We start from the raw sequence: 19,739 nt of genomic DNA, 5'->3' as shown, positions 1-19,739 counted from the left end.
TCACTACCAACGGTTATAATGCACACATCTGCAATCTTGTAGATATACCGTAAAGAGTGTCCAAGCCCGCCGAGGACCGCGGGCGGATTCAACTCAAAGAAACTTGCAACGGCGCGATGGATTCATCGGCGCACCGGCCTGGCATCGAAACGCGTCCGCAAACTCGGGCACGTACTGCAGTAGCGCGTTGCACACGGGGTCCTTGTTGCCTCTCATGCTGCCCTTGCACTTGTTGTGGCACATGGCGATGAACAGCATCTGCATGCTGCTGTACGCCTCCATGCCTTCGACGGCGTTATCGGCAGTTGCGGTGAGCTTGTAGGCGGCCACGAGTGCGCCGACGCCGAACGCCTCGGCCAGGAGATCCTCGATACTGTCCACCGCTCCAAACTGGCCGCGGGTCAAGCAGGACCGCGCATCGGCGAGCGCGGTGGCCGATGCCGGGTCTCCGTACCGGCGGTAGGCGTCGAGGAAGAGTCCTCCCAGCGCGCGACCGACGACGGCTCCGAGGCCTCCGTAATTGACAGCCGCAGGCAGGCTTCCTTCGTACATGGGGGAAACGGAGGGCGTACGGCATGAGTTGGAAGTCGCCTTCTCCCCGAGGTAACACGTGGTAGCGGAACTTGTAGACGGCGTAGAGCTCCGATGCGACGTCCTCCATGGGCGTGTCTGTCAGTGACGCGGCGAGGACAACCCAGTTGTGAGCGAGGGAGCCGACGTCCATGTCCACTAGGGGACCCCGCGCGAACCTGTCGATTTCAGCGGGGCGAAGGTGCGGAACGGCGCGTCCAGCGAAGCCCAGTTGGAGACCACGGTGACGTTCTCCTCGTAGTGAGGCCACGCTTCGAGCCTGTCTCGGAATGCGCTGCGGACGGATAGCGTCACCTCCCGCGCGTCAACCATGGCGTCACTGCGCAGGACCTGAGCAGTGTAGGGCGCGAATAGCGCTGCGTTCGACATAATCATGGCGCGACTGACGCAGAAGGCGTCGCTGTAGACCTGCGCCTTGCGGCTGTCCTTGTCGTAGTAGTTGAGTATAAGTTCTCGGTTGGTGTACAGGGCGGCCACCTGGACCGTGCACCAGGACACGAACAAGTGCATCCCAGCCTCGCCAAGTGTCGCCCACAGGGAGACGAACGTCTTAACGTAACTGGGAGATCTGGTTGCGACGTTCAGACCTCCCGTAAGGTTGATCCGGAATCGGGAGAGCGCTGCCGTCCATCGGGCTTCCGACAGGCCGGCGTCGGGTGCGTCGACGAATTCCTGCGCCCGCGACAAAGTGCCGTTCCGTTCGCTTACCGAATAAGCTTGCGCTAGCTTGCCGAGCGCCATGTTTTCGACGGCGATGGTGTCTTCGTAGCTGACTATTCTGGCAGTGACGTTGCGCTGGTCGCCTCGAAACGCCCGCATCAGCTCGTTGAAGTAGACCCGTTTTCCTTCCTCCGTTTCGAAGCCGACCGTCTTGTCGTAGACGAACGAAAACGAGCTGCCAGGCTTGACCACCAGGGCGTCTTCGAGGGGAGTTCTCGAGATGGTAAATGTGACGACCGCGTCCCAGCCGAGTCTCAGCGAGGTGTACAGGAGGGTGTGCAAGAGGTCGCCGGGGCCTTCTGGATCTTCGGGCCACGTGATGTTCGCACCGCGCAGCAACTCCATGACCAGGGCCAACTGGTCGCTCCTCCCGTGGACGACGTCGTCGCAGCTGCGGTACAAGGCGGCCGCCATCTGCGTCTCGTTCTGTCCCTTTACCGGGATCTCCATTGCGAACGCGAAGTCGCGCACTCGCTCCACGACTTCGGCGAACTGGTGCTGTCGCACGCTGAAGACGTTGTCGCGCTCCCAGCCGTCGCAGACGAAGTGCGTGAAGCTGCGGCATGGGTCGACCGACGTGTTGATGGACGTCTTGAGGCTGTCCGAGTAATCGCGACATGCCGAGCTCGAGCACAGCATTTCCGGTCCGGAGGCGGACAAGCGCCTCCCGATGAGCACAGAAACGAAGAGCAGGGAGGCGCACAAGAACACGGCGACTACAATCAGCGCCTTTTTGGTGTTGGACCAGCTTTCGCGATGGGCCTGCAAAAAAAGACGTATACGAATCGATTTAACTCGTGGTTATGTCAACCTACGTTGAAGGTCGTGTGCTGCTACGGTTCGGTCGCGATCCTCTACACCAAGGGTCGGTAACCTGCGGCCTTCGAGGCAGTATACTTGTACGGCCCCCGGCACAATGTTAGAACGACCCCCTCGCCTTGTCCCTTCCTATCTGAAGGCCGACATAGAAGTTTTGTCCTCATATGGTGTTAGATAAGAACAAAGAAATATCGTTTCAAGCTGGCATTGTCTCCCATCATCACAAGAGCTACATAACGTCATCACTCCCTTTCTTTCTACAGCCCCCCCCCCCCCCCCAAAAAAAAAGGGGGTACGATGTGATGAGGGGGTACGATGTGATGTTCTATATACAAGCGACGCACTGCCGTTCCCGGCAAACAGGCGTGCTGCCGCTCCGGGACTCGCAAGCAGCGGCTTCACGTCACTCAGCGGCGCGGCCAGAGCGAAATGGATCTTAGGTTACGTTTTCCCCTTCACGAAGGACGCAGCGCACGGACCGCGCCTTCGCGAACAGGCGCCGTTTTGGAAATAAAAGCAGTTCACCCAGCAGCCGAGCGGTGTGGTTCTTCCCAAGGAATGCCATACAAACCCCGCAACGTATAGGGAAGAAAGGTTTTCGGTTAGGGAAGGACCTTCATCCTAAGAAAAGGGAAACTCGATTGTGTCTATCATGCTGGCAGACGTTAAGGCTCTTCAGCTGAAACAACCTTTTCCAACAGCAAGCTTGTGAGTCTAATCTTCGACACGTCCAGTGCTGCAGAAGTTTTGTGGGAAATACGAGCTCACCGCTTTCCACAGAATAACTCTGCCAGATATTACGGGGTTCAAAAAGGGAGTTCGTAGTTAGGGTCCCAGATGTTCAAAAACATTCGAGTAGCATCCGATTATTTCAAAATTCTTTTTAAGGTGGGACTATCTATCAGTTGGAACTGGCTGATCTGCAGATAGACGATGAGCTTTAAATATAACAGAGAGCTGAGCTAATTGGTACGTATTCGTGTTAAAAGACTAGACGTGCGAACACGGACACTAGAGAGAATCAAGACACCACAAATGCCGTGGCGTCTTGACCATGGTGACCGGGGTTTGTGGTGTCTTGACTTCTCTCTTGTGCCCTTGTTTACACGCCCAGTCTGTTAACATGGATGAGTTCAAAGATGCATTTCATGCGAAAGAGACTGTCTGTGGTTTTACGCTGGCCTCACAGCCTTCAAAGTTCTCGAGTTGGAAGAAACTAGCAGCAGCCGTGATAACAGTGTTCGCCAGTACATACGTCTGCGAAGCGACTTTCTCGAGCATGAAGTTCGTGAAATGAAAATTGCGTTCCCGACTAACCAATGAACACCTCCACGAACTTCTGTGCCTGTCGGTGAGCAACCTTGATGTATATATTTGCGATATGGCTAAAAATGTTCAGCAGCAAAGTTTCATTGAACGAGGGTTTTTTTTTTTTGTTCGTTGCTTCTAACCTACGTCTGCAAAGTGCAACCGTCTGACATGCTTGCTGACAATAGTTATGATTCCTGTCCCAGTTTTTGACATTATTGGATTCATGCAACTCGCCCTCCGCCTCAAAAGGTTGCCGACCCCTGCTCTACACTGTATGGCTAATCAACGGTAACAGCCTTGCGGCAGCGACGGCGCTGATTAGGAACTTAGGAAGTCCGTAGAACTGATTTCAGGGAAGCTTTCTTGCGCACCACACAGTACAAATGCAATGGTTTCTCGATGGCAGCTTGGACGAAATGCTGAGACCACGGTGTAAGAAAAATAATTTAGGTGTGGACACTCTCCGCCCGCCGCGAAGGAGAGCGCGTCCAGATAATGTTCGCCTTTAATACATGCGCCGGCCGCAGTTTCGTGGGGGGCGCTGCGACATGGGGGCTTAAGAAACCTATTGCGACGAGGCGAACGCGCGTTTTTCTTCATTTTTTTTTCACCTCATTGCATTTTTTCACGGCGAGTTTTCATACGGCCACGGTGTAAACGGCGCACCCGACGCACATAGCGTCCCTAACAGCGTTGCATACGTAAAAGCGCGGCGTCTTGCTTAGAGCGCGTGAGCAGTCTTTCTGCTCGCTGACTTCTCACGTGCGCAACGCCGTTACGGACGCTACGCACGCAGCTCGTCTTCTATAGTACATGCGCCGGCCGCGGTTGCGTGGGAGGCGCTGCGACATGGGGGCCGAGAGGAGGACAGAGGCGAACATTATGTGGACGCGCCGTCGGGCGGAGTCAGGGGCGTAGCCAGAAATTTTTTTCGGGGGGGGTTCAACCATACTTTATGTATGTTCGTGCGTGCGTTTGTATGAGTGCGTGCCTATATACCCAAGCAAAACTGAAAAATTTCGGGGGGGGGGGTTTGAACCCCCCCAACCCCCCCTTGGCTACGCCCCTGGGCGGAGTGTCCACACCTAAATTATTTTTCTTACACCGTGGCTGAGACGTTCAAGTGTGCATATCGTTACAGTGATGGACAAAAATAAAACATAGGAGGCGAGACACTAATGCTCCTCTATGCAGCACACGTAGTGGCGTCTGTCCTGTCACCTTTCTTGTACTCCTCTCACTAACGCTACTCTTAGTGATTCATGTGTGGGACCAAGAACAGGTCTAGAAGAAAGTGAATACTCTGCCGTTGCTACCTTGTGTCACGAGAGCCACGGGAGCCATGACTCACTCAGCCATATAAAGGCGTTCGCCTGAATAAAGTAGTAATATTGTCTCGTAGTTGCGACGGTCAGGAACGAAACAGTGAAACCTGCGAAGATTGAGCTATTTATTTGGCGAACCTGCGCCCAACAACGAAAAGCTGTCACAGTGCGAGAAGTGCAACGATCTGAATCTGACCTACGCAACTAACGCGTATAGGCTTATATATGTTCATGAATCATCGTACATTCCAGCACAGTAGCCGGTGCTCACGTGCGTTCAGGAATGTACCCCACTGTTCGCATCGTACACGCAAACTGGCTAGAACAAACGGAAACATTCGAGAATGTCTGAATACATTAGGGCGCGGATTGCGTCTATAGCGACAACACGTGTTAACAGTTCTAGTCGGCGAAACCCGCGGTCACAATGAAACGTGAAAACTAAGTGCGCGTGCACAGAGCGGTTTCGTACTACTTGTCATGCATTTCGCACACAGCGTCAGTTGGCGTGAGCGAAATTCATCGAAAGTTTATTTGACCGTCCCATGCAGGCACGTTTTGTTCAGCATCGTAGGCGTGCGCAGTGTTCCCCATTAGGGAAGGCAAAGTTTCATCTCAGTGGCCCCCCTCCCCTCTTTGTTGGTTGAGCCCCAAAGACAACGTGCTTCACAATGGATTAAAAAATGAAAGGCGATGACGTCTTTCTCACAGTGGCGTTCCTTTGGTCCCTGGCTTTCAGGGAGTAAAGATGAAAAGTAAAGAGTTCTTGGAATGTAACATCCGGGGTCTTCGGCGGCCATTATCGTCAAAAAACTACGTGGTCATAACCCTGCTTTTTAAAGAATGACGGGACAGGTCCGACTCAGTGACAGTAGCCACCCTAGTGACAGTGCGAAGCCGACCTGGTCCCCCTCCCCCCTTCGTTAAGTGATTAGTAGGGTGCCCCCCCCCCCCACCCTGCCACCCTGCGGCTGTCTATGGTCAGCATAGACAGTTGAAGGGAGTATATCACGATGAGCGCGTACTGAGTTTTCTACTCACCACGTTCTCTGTGGGGTTCTCGTAGATCGCTAGGTCTCGCGTGAACTGCGGAGCATCCTGGTTAAGCAGGAAATTCCGAGTCGACGAGGCAGCGTACGGTGTGACGACGTCCGCCGAGCCGTCGACCGCTTGCCATGGCGACGGCGATGGGGCGGCGCTGAGGATGGGAGAGCCCGACTTGCTCACCGTCGACTCGAGAGAGCGACGCTATAATCAACAAACGGTATCACAGGTCACGTCGAGAAGATCACAAATCTCGACGACGACGTTGTGTTCACAGCGCGTTTATTTAAACCACACGTAAAAAGAAAGTGATGAGAAATTGTTGAACTGCGAATGTCGTTGGGGCCAACGTCCCGACAACAGGACTTGTCTTCATCAGGACTTGTCTTTGTCACCATGACCAAGGTAAATCTTCTCGATACGTTTGTCTCCAGCGACATTCCATGTTCAGCGATTTCTGATCTTTTCATGTTTTCATCTTCCACAGGCCTGTAGTTCCATGTTGTTTGGATATGAAAAAAAAAACCCAGTAACATGGGTCATAACGAGATTGGACGGCAATCGCGCGTTCGCCAACGATTTCAGATGGATAGTGTATTGAACAGGGTGTCGGAACGAAATGTTTTTCGTTTCGGTTTTAGTTTCGTTCCACCGCAAAAAGTTCCGTTTCGTTTCTGTTCCGGAACGAATAAAAAAGTCACAGTTTCGCCGCAACGGCGAAGCAATGATTGCGATAGCAATAAATTGTAATGTAACGCGAAGAACGGAAAGTAGCTCGAAATTGCCAGCACATCGCTCGAGCCCAAAGGACGCACGAAAAGAACGCACACAGGACGAGCGCGAACTAATGCGTCACAGCTCGACACTTGAAGCGCACTGCTCAACCATAAAGCAGGACGCACGAAACAAACGAACAGGTACACACAAGACGAGCGCGAACTAATTGTCACAGTTGTTACTTATTTCTGTTTGAACAGCGCGCTCCTTTCGCAAACGCGGCCGCTGCAGCGAGCGTTAAGCGAGCGAAGCGAAGCACCCCACCGGCCGCCCCATCTTTCCTTGTGATAAGCGCACGAAAGCGACGACGCCCTGTAGAGCGAACAGCAACGGCGTTCGCAGGGGCGGGGCGACGACCTTTAAAGCGCGCAACACGCGCGCACGTCGCGTCATCTATGTGGCCACTAAGAAAGCATGCTGAATTGCATGGTGTATATAAATAGCTCGCCGTTAGCAGGCTGAGAGACGGTGCTGTCGTGGCGTATCGTGGCCTAACGTCTAACGCGGCGGGCTGCAAAGCGAGATGTCGCCCGTTCGATTCCGCGCGTCGGAAAGAATTTAATTATTTTTCTTTGTGGCCTTTCTATATATATACATACTTATACATATACGGTGAATGACGGCGACGAGGACGGACATTTTCCAGCCGAGACTGTCCATATAATTGGTATCGCAATAAAATGTTCCGTAACGGTTCGTAACAGTTTTTATTTGTATGCAAAAATTTGAAGTTAGAGTAATCATAAAAAACACTGCATTTCTGGTATAGTTACTTGCGATCCTCTTAAGAAAGTGGGACAGGGGCAAAACACGTACATCCCACGTTCTTTAAAGGAGCGGTAGTAACTGTACCACGAATTCCTACCAACTAGCACAAACCAGTACCCTTCAATACCATAGCATTTATTTTCTCAAAAGTCAATTACGAATTTTTTTAGCAGGTTCAATGCTTTGTGTCAACGGAGTGACACAATCTCAGAAGCAGCATATCATTGATGTGCGAGACCGCTGTTTTGATAAAAAAATCGGCAGGCCTGCGCGGAACACGCAGCACCGTCACAGCGAAAGCTGGAAGAGAGGCCTTTCTAGAGAACGTTGTAGGGCTCTCTTGGGGCAACTAATAGGAGTACACATGCTTGGTACCCACTACGCCACAAATCATCGTAATTTTTCTGAAGTAGCGAAGCACCCACTATGCCACTTTTCGTCATTCTTCGGAGAATCGTGGTACTCGCTACACATCTGTAAGGCATTATGGGCACTTTGTGCTGTGGCTGAGGACGATGAAGAATTATGGCTGAGCCCTTGAGCCCTTTGTAATGGATTGGAAGCATTCAGCGACCGACTTGTGGCGCAATTCGCATTGTGTGACTCCAGGTTGTTACTTTACTCTTCTGCCACGCTATATTACATATGTTAACAGGATTCCTTGCCCGACATTACGCTAGAGTATTTTTGCGAAGGCGTTACGAGCACCAGCGTGGTTCTGTGCTAGAATACTCGACTGCCACGCATAGGGCGCGGGTTCAAATCCCATCCGATCCCATAGAAGTTTGTTTTACATTTCATTTTTTTTTCTTATTTCACGCGATATCGGTTACGGACACCGGCGGCGGCGGACAACTATGGCGCGAAAGTCGACTGTTGTGATCTCAGAACAGCTTTCGCTATAACAAACTTCAGTGCCGAGAATGCCCTCTCCACGCTTGCTGCGTGGCAGACACGCAAAAGTCAACTTGCGTTAATATAAACATCTCTGGTTGCCACTGTTTTCATTTTTCACACAATTTGAACACATCTTTGCTTTGGAATTCCTGCATGAGGTACGCGGTTATACTGTACCCTGAGATATGCATAACTGCTCACGTTGCATGACCTCAGTTGTTCTGGATTGCCAAGTTTTCTCGGGAACCGAAAAACGATTGAAAAAATTTCGGTTTCACTCCGGAACGATATAATAGATAAAGTTTCGGTTACGTTTTCGTTCCGGTCAAAAATGTTTTTTTCGTTTTTCGTTTTCGCTTTTCGTTCCGTTCCGACACCCTGGTATTGAAGCGATAGCGTTCAAGAGCCCGTGTCACAGAAATTTCGGTGGTGGCGTCAGTAGTGCGTACAGCTAAGCGTTAGTGCGGTAGTTATTGCGTTAGAGCAGTAGTGCACAGCTAGGCAACAAGCTGCTATAGGGAATAGTTTAGGGGTGCTGCGTTCCGAGCTAAGACGCGTTGCTTCTGTAACTTCTCAAAGCTGAGGCACGAATAGGTTTTAAATGCGAAGCATTTCTTAGCGAACGTTTGGCACTTTGAGCGTATCTATCTATCTATCTATCTATCTATCTATCTATCTATCTATCTATCTATCTATCTATCTATCTATCTATCTATCTATCTATCTATCTATCTATCTATCTATCTATCTATCTATCTATCTATCTAGCCACCTACGTCTGCGTACTCTCGTGATATCGCCTTCAACTTGGTGTAGACGAAAATTGGCATGGGAGGGTAAGAGGATTTGGCGAATATGACTGTCGGGTCATGAAATGAATAACGTGAAAATCCTGTCGCGTACGTCGCCAAATCCTTTACGAGACACGTGAGGCATATACTCGTTTACCACGGGTCCCGGTGTACGGGTATGCGCCACAGGCGATTGACAGTTTATATCTACCCAGGAACGGCAAAGAACAGCGATTGGTAATTTAAATGCGAGAGCGTTAAGCAAAGCCGACATCGACAGCGTTGACCCGGCGAATGAAAAGAATAAAAATTAGGATCTATTAGGAATCGAACCCAAGCATTCTGTGTGGCAATCAGGCATTCTACCACAATGCCACGCCAGGTCTATAAACTGGTTTAGAAAAACAGCGTATGCAGCAACGTCAATTTTGGTTGTGGTGCTGGATCTAATTTTACAAGAAAGCAATAAGCACTAGGTATGTACTCCTACGATACAAGCGTCATAGCAGATTAAGGTCTGTAGTTCCAGTGTTGGCTCCGCTTTTATAGCCGTCTAATAAACATTACATTTTTATTCATATGGTTAAGCAAGCTATATTGAAGCAATGCTCGGCCCCAGAAGAATACATTAAGGAAAGTTACCTATGATAATCACACCAGACTGACGCCCTCGTGCGGCGTCACAATAACAGACAACACCTCACGCTCGCCGCTCTTAACACTGTGCCAACCTCGAGACCACGAAGACACAGACGCAACCAGCCGAATCGGCGACGTGTATGATGCGCACATAAATTACGACAGCGACATCGCGCTCGCCGCGATTTACCTGAAGCCCGGAGTGCAAAAGGACTCCGTGAAAAGCTTCTCATCAACGTTTCTTGGAAATTACGCCACAGCCGCGGTGACTACTCGCAACAATTCTGCCGAGAGGAGCATGCCGCTCATCATTGCCGGCGACTACAATGTGGATGTGTCGAAACCCAACATCACCTGGTTCACACAGTACATGAAAGACGCTTTCGATGTGGACAGGGCCTACCACGACCTCGTGCCCACGACGAGGAACGGAGGTGTCATTCATCATTTCTTCACAACAAGCATTCACGACTTTCAACAGCTCAACTATACATCATACTTCAGTGTTCATAGGCCCCTAGTCGCCGCAATAACGGACGCATCTGATAACAACTCTTCTTCTGCTGGTGGTGCTGACTGATCATATTGATCGTGCCCAGGTTAACGAAGTGTGAACAACGCGCTCCACACATGGACGCGTATTCGTGACGCGTATACATGTGTGTTAACCACTATGACGGACGAATACAAGAACAACATTTCAGCCCGTTAGTCGTGGCGTCGTTACGCAACTGTGAAAACCACTTCTACACCATTGCGTCGTTTCTATAGATACCAGGGGCGTAGCCGGGGGGGGGGGGTTGAGGGTTTTCAACCCCCCCCCCCCCCGAAATTTTTCAGTTTTGCTTCCGTACATATACACGCGCATATACAAACGCACGCACGAACATACATAAAGTATGGTTGACCCCCCCCGAAAAAAATTTCTGGCTTCGCCCCTGCTAGATACGTCAGTGCGTATAACAAGTGTAAATATATTTACTGAGTACTACACCCGTCCGCGTGATGCTAAGTGGCTAAATACATGATGATAAGTATATAGCTGATGTGGTGATGCTGATAATAAAAGAGTGACATAGAATACTTCCTTATGCATGCTTCGTATATCATTGATTCCCACGGGACGTGGGATCTGCCAATTGTTCTTAGCATAGTGGAAATTGCCTTAAGGTTTAATGAACACGCCGAAGCTTAGCAGTGAGCGACAAAACGACACGTGACGCACCAGGCCTGGCCATGCTTTCTTCCGAGCCGTGGTGGCAGCGCCGATGTGGAAAGGCATCACGCGACCGGGCGGCGGTAACGCGCCGTGACTCTCGCTGGACTTTGACCCCCTGGTCGGTGACGCTGCCAAACGTTCGGCGACGGATACCTTCGAGGGCCTCGGAAAAAGCACGGTGCGGCTACCGTACAGCAAAGGCTGTGACGGCTCTTGCGTAGCTTGGGCCGGAGATCCTTGTGATGCATCCTGGGCAGACGGTACAGTACGGCCGTGTAAAATGCGATAGATATAGCACGGTGGTCTTTACTCGCCGTAGTGATAGTGGCGCAAAGTGCTGACCTGCTGGTCGCAGGACCAAAGGTCGGCCGCGGCGGTCGCGTTTCGTTGGAGGCGAAATGCTACAGGCCGGTGTGCTTACATTTAAGTGCACGTTAAAGAACCCCAGGTGGGCCGAAACTTCTGGAGCCCTATAGCTTCACTACGGCATCCCTCGTAATGATATCATGGCTTTGGGACATTAAGCTCCAACAATTATTCTTCTTCTGATTATTATTATTATTAGTAGTAGTAGTATTATATGTTATTGCTGGAGCCCTGCACTCGGGCGATGCTATATCGTGGTACTGGGACGTAAACCCACTACAATCATTGTATTATTATTAATGCGTTAGTCTTGCATTACAAAGGTTCAACGTAAGATGAAAAATTCGTGAACACGGTGTGTCGCTGGAACTAACGTTTATACAAGCGGACTTTTCTTCAAGGTTGCATCTGTGAAGATAAGTCCGCATTTCGAAACGCTAGCTCCAGCGACACCTCGTTTTCACGAATATTTAGGGGCGAAGCTCCTTATAGCGGCACCCGTTCGTCCCGTAGTAGTGTGTAACCAGTCTTAAAAACGGAGGGGGCGTGCACACATGAAGGCTCCCTAAAGAAAATGCGCTGCGACAGTACGTGATATGTATCGCCCTCTCCTCTCCTACGGTTCTCCTCTCCGGGAGGGCGTCAAGCAGGATGTCGTGCATTAGTGGCTGCGAAGTGACGCCATTCACCGCGAGGCAGGCGTCGAGCTGCATAAACCACGCTCGGGGGTAGGCCGGGTGAAACGGCGGAACTGGAGGGCAGAGTCGGGGAAGCATGGCAGGGGGGCCGCTCGGCGAAATGCGTGTTCTCCGGGTCCCCAATTGTAGCGAGGCAGAGAGACGTCAAGGTGGCGCTCGCGCAGCTGATGCTTAGAGCTCGAGGCGCGAGCAATAGTAGAACGTGCTCACGCTCCTGGGGGGCTGGAAGCCGGCAGCCGCTGCCGCTCTGCTTCTTCCATGGCCTTCTAATAAAGTAGCGAGAACGGCACGGCCACGCTAGCCACCTTGACGTCTCTCTCTCTCGCTACAGTTTTGTCACCATGGCCTTCACTTATAACCTTGTTCAAGACTCGCGCAGTTTATAAAATGTAGTCTCGTAAATCACAGTGACGACCTGCAGATAATTGAACGGCCACGTATATTAGGCTTTACCAGGAGGAGGAATAACTTTGGTTAAAACCAGCAGTTTAGTTGGCCTACGATTTTTTTTTGTAGCCTTAGAGACGTGCGGTTTTCCGCCGCGCGAAACTTCCATATGATTTCGTCTATACTTCGTTTTCATACACAAAGCCCATTTCACCTATGTATGGGAGGCGTTTGTCCTCTACGAGCTTCTCGCAGTGCGACTTGTTTGGACTTTAGTCAGATACAAAAGTCCGGAGAAGCCCACACGGCAGAAGCGCGGCAGAACCCCGCTGATGCACTCCGCAATGTTCTCCGCAGGCGGAGTCACCGACACTCGAGCGCATGTCGTCAGTCTGGAGTGCACGTCCATTGATGCAGGCTTTTGTGCATCCACCTTTGAGGAGGAGATGTCGCGGACTTCTAAAGCTTTATGCGAATATAGTCACGTAACCGCTGTTTTCTTCAAGTTGCGCAAGCAGCACGCGTAAGCAATTTCTATCGCTATGCCGCGAACCGGTGGGTGCCTGCAAGTGCGAGCGTATCTATGTTTAGAATCGCCGCAAGTACTATCTTGTTCCACTCACGTGCACCGATTCTGCAGAGCTGAGATCGCCCTTGTTGACTACGCAGCTGAGATACGCGTGTTGAGGGCTAGGAGGCGGCGGTGCGCCAGGAGGTGGAACGGCGGTCGATGTCCCTGCAACGTGGTAATCAAGCGAAGAGGGTGCCGTTGCTTTCAAAATGAACAGCGTGGAAACAACGCTTATGCCAGGCCCAGGTTCACCGAATGACCACGATACATTGGCTGTTTTTCAGTCACGAGTGCGACTGCGGCGTGTATGTCTGTGTAGCGCGCCCGTTGTCGGGTGTACATTACACCGAGGCGCTCTTGGGGCCATATTCTGACTTGGAGATAATCGCCGTTGTATCGCTTTCAGTGCGCGCTGATTGGCTGACTAAGGAAAGGCGGGCAAGCAGTCGCTTCAGTCATTGAACACGCGAGATCCTACGTCACGCAAAATCACAATATCGCCGCAAGCGATCGTCTCGGAAAACGGGCCCTTTCTTACCGGGATCGACTCCCTTTCTAACAGATAGTAGATTTTGATAACCAGTTCTTTTTTCCGCAGATAACATTTTTTCGCTTATTTCGCATTCAGTTATGGTAGGGAGCTGCTGCTGCCGACGAGAGGTGGAATCACGTGTATATGTACCAAAATTCTAGGAATGATTTGGGTGGAAGCAACGTTAAGTCGCGGTTTACAGGCGTTATTACGAACAACAAAATAGCAGTGTCATGTTTACTGTAATCTGCAACATCGGGGCCTATACTTAATGCTATACGCTCTTCCCAGCGAAAAGTACGTAAGTCCCCGAAGTATATAAACTTATAGAAGATGCGAAATGAGGAAAAACGCTGTTTCTTCAAAACGACTGACAACCGGCCAGAACGTGTCAGTGGAAAGACTGAATTATCATGACACAATCGAGCACTGTTTTCGCTATTTGAATATGACTTGTATCCATTGTGCTTGCAAGTTACAAAACCTTGGCGGACAAGCCTTGGAACTGTGCGAATGAGCCTTTATGATTGCTGTACGTAGTAAGCTGTTGTTTAGGCTCAGTACAAGGCGTGCTGAGAAGTATTTAGTGCACTATTAGGCATCCCCACTTGATTCTATGCTTATAACGAAGCAAAAGGAGTTGGCGCGGGGAAGCTGCGCTGCCTTTGCAGCAACCACTGGAACCATGTCGAGCCGCGGCGCATACGCATGGCGCGCACGCATGCGCAGCGAACCGCGGCGCCGGAAGACGAAGCGCTGTCGCACTCGCCTACCCCTGCTGGCAAACATTTGTTGTTTGTAGGACTTCGCCGCCGCCGCAGATCCCAAAATTCTCATAAAAACTGGGAGACCGCTTGAGCTTCGCTTTGAAGAGTAGAACGCGATAGCTTGATCGCACCGTGTTCGTATCGCCTTCTCAACCGCTAGCCTGGCGTTGCTTCTCGGTCGACTCCTAAACCGTGCCGCGAGGAAAGCCAAGGTGCGGACGCGCCTGTATGCAGCGCGACGGAACACGGAAAGCGCACCCATGGGCCCTTCGCGCTATCTCGCTGGATTTCTGTCAAGCCGCTGAAGTACCGCTGAGATGTGCGTACCCCCAACACTAAATGGATTGTATAAATAGCTCGCCGTTAGCATGCTAGATGATGTATGCGTGGTGGCCGAGCGGCTAAACACACCACGCCACGGAGCGAGTGGTCGCAGGTTCGAAACCTCCCGTCCCATTCGAGGCGAATATTTTTTACTGTTTCTTTATTTGCGCTACCTCGATTTTTCGCTCACACCCAAAGACGCCACCGCCGCCGACACTGGAATTTCTGCCAAATGAGCTAGTTTACGCTATCGAGTTAAAATGTGTCACGGCGTTTTCCGCGTTACAGTTCCACGACTAGATACTCTGAGCGGTAAGTTTACAGTCGCACTAAGGAAAACAAGAAATGAAAAATCCTTGAACACCGTGTTTTGGTGGAGACCAGGTTCCGACAAGTGGCCTTGCCTTCCTCAAGACAGCAACTTGTCTAGAAGACAAGAAGGCCGCTTGTAGAAACGTCGGCTCCAGCGACGCCCCCTATTCAGATTTTTTTTAGCTCTTCAAGCTTGCATCATCTCCTGAACTATACTGGCTTGTTTAGACAGTATAAGAAAACCAATACCATAAAAAATGGTCGTCCGTCCGTTTTATCCAAGTTCTGCGTTCTATAGCGATATTTATCCTTAAGTTTTGTAGACGCCGAAGTATCCGTGCCACCCCCCTTTCACAGCGCTGACGAGTGAATGAGAGCGAAGCCAGTCAGCCGCTTACCCGGTGCAGGTGGAACAGCGGATTGCGGCGGACTCTTAAGTGCGTCGTTGCTCTCTGGCCTTGCAGTGTGCTCATGCTGGTGTTTGCTGTGCGATTTCTTAGACTTTCCCTTGCTGTGCGTGGTCTCGGCAGAATGGCTGGGCTTGACGTCCATGTTGGAGATGAAACCTGCAACCGTCACCTGCCGCTGGTGTCGCTCTTCTTCTTTATCTTCACAATGACAGATGCCACGCAGACGTAATTTCGAAAAGAAAAAAAGAAGTAATTTCGAAAGAAAAAAGTCCTAGCGCAGAGGAACGAATATTCACGCATAAGCAGGTTAATATTTGTCCAAGCGAGAGCATATGGATTCTTACACGCATGACGGCGCACGCAAGTTTCGCCGCTGATGTCCTCATTTTACTTGCATTTCATTATTTTATTTGCTTATTTCATTCGCATTTAATGCCATTATCTCATTTCCTGCTCCCACGAGGACAATTAGGCGACGAACACTGAAGTGGGAGACGGGTCGAGATTGCAACTTTGATAAAATTGGTGCAACGTCGCTGTTTTAAGGCGAAAGCCTTAGATGCCTCACCAAACGTGAAAAGTGATCGTCGGCGTGAACGCGAGTGATGAAAAAGTCGTCATCAGTCGCCAAAATTTGCCACGTCACCACGACGTGACAAGATGACATCATCACATGACATTGTAGCTTTGGTCAAAGGTGGCCATGCCGGAGGCACTGCAAAACCACTTGGGGTGCAGAAAGATTCTGGGAGGGGGGGGGGGGGGTAGTCCATACAGTCGACTCAGAAAAAGAAGATGGCTTTCGCCTTCGAGTAAAAAAAGAAAACGTAAAATAATCTGGAACTGAGTCGTGTTAGTCATATGTTGTTGGTACGCGTGAGCAACGCAGAGACGAGGCGTGTTGTTGAGAGTCTCGGTACCAACTGGTTTTCCTTCTCTCCCTCTCCGCGCCTCCTTCGTGCCTTTGTTACGGCGCAGAGGGAGGAAAGGGAATGTCGTTCTCCCTCACGCTGGCAGCGCCACGGCTGCACCGCGGCGCATTTAGAGTTCACCACAGTACTCCCCCCCTAGTGAGAGCACGAGCGAAATGAAACGCGGCTACAGGTTGAGGCGATTTGGCGCACCTGTCCGTCTTCCACTGCGTGTGTGATATTTTTCAGTCACTTGGGTGTCCGTCGCTGGTGTGGGATGTGGCGCTGTTCGGCAGGTTTCAGGTGGAAGGGCCGAGGTTGCTGTCGTGGACTGGTTGGTCTCCATGTGTGCCGGCTTAACTCTGTCCAATGACACCACTTCCTGGCGGCCATGCCTTTCGATGGTAATCGTTTTTCTCCCATGGCGGAGAACTCTGAAGGGTCCGTCGTACGGTGCTTGTAGTGATCTTCGTACTACATCGTTGCGCAGAAAGATGTGGCTACACGACTCGAGTTCGCTGCTCACATATATGCTTCTTTCTGTGGGCTGTCGTGGAGGTGTCGGTCGAAGTTTTGTCATGATGTGACGTAGGCGAGATGCGTAGTCGCCAGCAGGAATGTGGGTTTGTTGTTGGTCAGGCACAAAGAACTCGCCAGGCAGACGCAGGGTTGTGCCGTAGACAAGTTCTGCAGCGCTGCAGCCGACGTCCGCCTTGAAAGCAGTGCGAATGCCCCAGAGTACAATGGGCAGTGCTTCGACCCAGGAGTGTTCTTCGCTTGCCATGAGTGCGGCTTTCAACTGTCGGTGGAATCGCTCAACCATTCCATTACTCATCGGATGGTAGGCAGTCGTTCTGATGCGCGAAGCACCGATGAGCTTTGTTAGACTGGCGAATAATGCGGACTCGAATTGGCTTCCTCTGTCGGTTGTAATGGATGATGGCACGCCAAACAGAGCCAGTGACTGACGAAAGCACGGGCAACAGTTTCGGCTGTGATGTCTGGCATGGGAACAGCCTCTGCCCAACGCGTGAAACGGTCAACACAAGTTAGCAGATACATTTGGCCCTGACAGGGTGGCAACGGCCCGACGATGTCCACGTGTATGTGGTCGAATCGAGCATCTGGCCCGGGAAACGTCTCCAACGGTGTCACGGTGTGACGCTGTACCTTGGAGCGCTGGCATGCGAGACACTCACGAGTCCATTGTCGGGAATCGCGGTTGATGCCGGGCCATACGAAACGTGTCGTTAGGAGCTTTTGCGTAGCTCGGATTCCCGGGTGTGACATCTCGTGTAGCGATGCGAATACCTCGCGACGGAAGTGCACGGGCACAAATGGTCGTGGCTTGCTAGTAGACGTGTCGCAGCAAAGCCCTTCTGTACCTGGCAAGGGTAACCACTGCAGGTTTAGTGACGTCGACGTTTCTTGTAGGTGGCGCAATTCGTCGTCATCCCGTTGAGCAGCCGCCATTTTGCTGAGATCTATTCCTGTGGGACAGGTTATGGCGCTGACCGGGCTACGCGAAAGGGCATCGGCGACAGCGTTGTCGACTCCTTTGATGTGGCGGATGTCCGTGGTAAATTCAGATATGTATGACATCTGCCGCAGTTCGCGGGCTGTATGGGCGCCCCCCTCAGCATTCAGTGAACGCAAGGCATACATGAGAGGCTTGTGGTCCGTCAAGACAAAGAATTCGGTACCTTCTAGGTAATGCCGAAAGTGCCGGATTGTCGCGTAGACGGCCAGCAGTTCGCGCCCGAAGGTGCTGTACCGCTGTTCGGTGGATGTCAGTTTCCGGGAAAAGAACGCGATTGGTCGCCACACTCCTTTGATGAGTTGTTGAAGTGCGGCACCCACAGCTACGTTCGATGCGTCGACCATGACGCACTGCGGAACTACCGGTTGCGGGTAAGTGAGAAGCGCGGCGTCGGCAAGACGTCTCTTGATCTCTTGGAAGGCCGCTTGGGCGCCCTCCGTCCAGTAGAGCTCCTTAAGGGGTATTCAGACGGGGGAGGAATGCTCGGGGGAGACGGGGGGATGGCGTATCACGTGACCGTGACGTCACGGATTAGCGAGTGGGCGTGACTCCCCCGCGCCTCCTCGGAGGAGACGGGGACGTTTCCCCGAAAGGACAAACGATCCCCCTGCGGTGGGGGATGTGGTGGAATTTCGGGCTCTTGTTTGGCCACATTGTTGTACTTGCTCCTGCAGAGAGCGGCAGTGGGTGTCCAGTCTGCAGCTGGATGGTCGTCTGCAGCTCGTCGTCAGCAGCTCGTCAAACGGGTGGTGCAAGCCACCAGAGTAGTCTAGTAACACTGGTCTCCCCCTCCGTTCGCCTCGTTAGCCTCGTCCGTGCGAGTGGGGGGCATTTGTGGAGACTTCTCCTCGCGAGCTGACGTCACTAGGCACCGCCTTTACCCCCCGAGCATTTCTCCCCCGTCTGAATACCCCTTTAGCGGCATCCTTTGTATCCTTAGCGGCACCTTCGTGTGTCGACAGCAGGAGGTGGAGAGGCTGTAGAATAGTGGCACACTGGGGGATGAAACGGCGGTAGTAGTTCACGAGACCAAGGAACTCACGGAGCTGACGTTTAGTGTTGGGTTGTGGGAACTGCTCGACAGCTTTAACCTTGTCTGGATGAGGTTAATTCCGGAGCTCGAGATGACGTGACCAAGAAACGTCAGCTTGTGCACCCCAAACTCAGACTTGTCCGTGTTCACCAGTATTCCATGCTCTGCCAGGCGCTGAAACACGGATCGCAGATGCACCTCATGTTGATCTGGTGTGCTGCTTGCGATGAGTAGATCGTCGAGGTACGCATGACAGAAGTCGAGGCCGTGCAAAACGCCGTTAATAAGCGCTGGAATGTCTGTCCGGAGTTTCTCAAGCCGAAAGGCATGCGGAGGAACTCGAACAGGCCGAATGGCGTTGTTATCGCCGTCTTCGGGATGTCTTCTGAGGCCATGGGAATTTGATGGTAGGCACGTACGAGGTCGATCTTGGAGAAAAGTGTCGCACCATGCAGGTTGGCCGTGACGTCGTGAATATGAGGTAGCGGATATCGGTCGGGCACGGTTGCTCGGTTGAGGGCTCGATAATCCCCGCAGGGCCGCCAGTCTCCTGGTGTAGACTTTGGCACCATGTGTAGTGGAGATGCCCAAGGGCTAGCGGATGGGCGGATTATGCCGAGCTCGAGCATGTGGTCGAACTCCTGTCGTGCTACCTGCAGCTTCTGGGGGGACAGGCGGCGTGGGCGTGCGTAAACCGGGGGCCCTGTGGTGGAAATGTGGTGACATACATTGTGTGTGACGACCCCGCCGGTCTGTGGCGGCCGCGTCAGCTCGGGGAACTCGCGTAGGATAGCCGTAAAACGGGCGGTGCCCGGTGGTACCACGAGCGTAGGGCTGAGAGGCGGATGCTTAGACGGCTTTCCGCACACTTCTGCTTGTGAGAGGGGATCCTGTATACGCCGGTTGCGTACATCAACAAGCAGTCCAAAGTGACGCAAGAAGTCTGCTCCCAGGATAGCAAATTTTACGTCAGCTACCACAAATATC

The 19,739-nt window shown here is 51.9% G+C and overlaps 2 protein-coding genes across 2 annotated transcripts in view; one reads left to right on the top strand and one right to left on the bottom strand.

Annotated features, from left to right (window-relative positions):
• The window catches only part of LOC119399690 (probable chitinase 10), a 685,554-nt gene that overhangs the window by 233,479 nt on the left and 432,336 nt on the right, over positions 1-19,739 (top strand). The window lies entirely within an intron of this gene.
• LOC119398893 (neprilysin-21) lies at positions 94-552 on the bottom strand. The gene has a single exon (XM_037665708.1). The coding sequence runs from the start codon at positions 550-552 to the stop codon at positions 94-96; it is 459 nt and encodes a 152-aa protein (XP_037521636.1).

Source organism: Rhipicephalus sanguineus, chromosome 7, assembly GCF_013339695.2.
Source record: "Rhipicephalus sanguineus isolate Rsan-2018 chromosome 7, BIME_Rsan_1.4, whole genome shotgun sequence".
NCBI classification, from domain to species: domain Eukaryota; kingdom Metazoa; phylum Arthropoda; class Arachnida; order Ixodida; family Ixodidae; genus Rhipicephalus; species Rhipicephalus sanguineus.
This window is presented reverse-complemented; position numbering and strand designations above follow the sequence as displayed.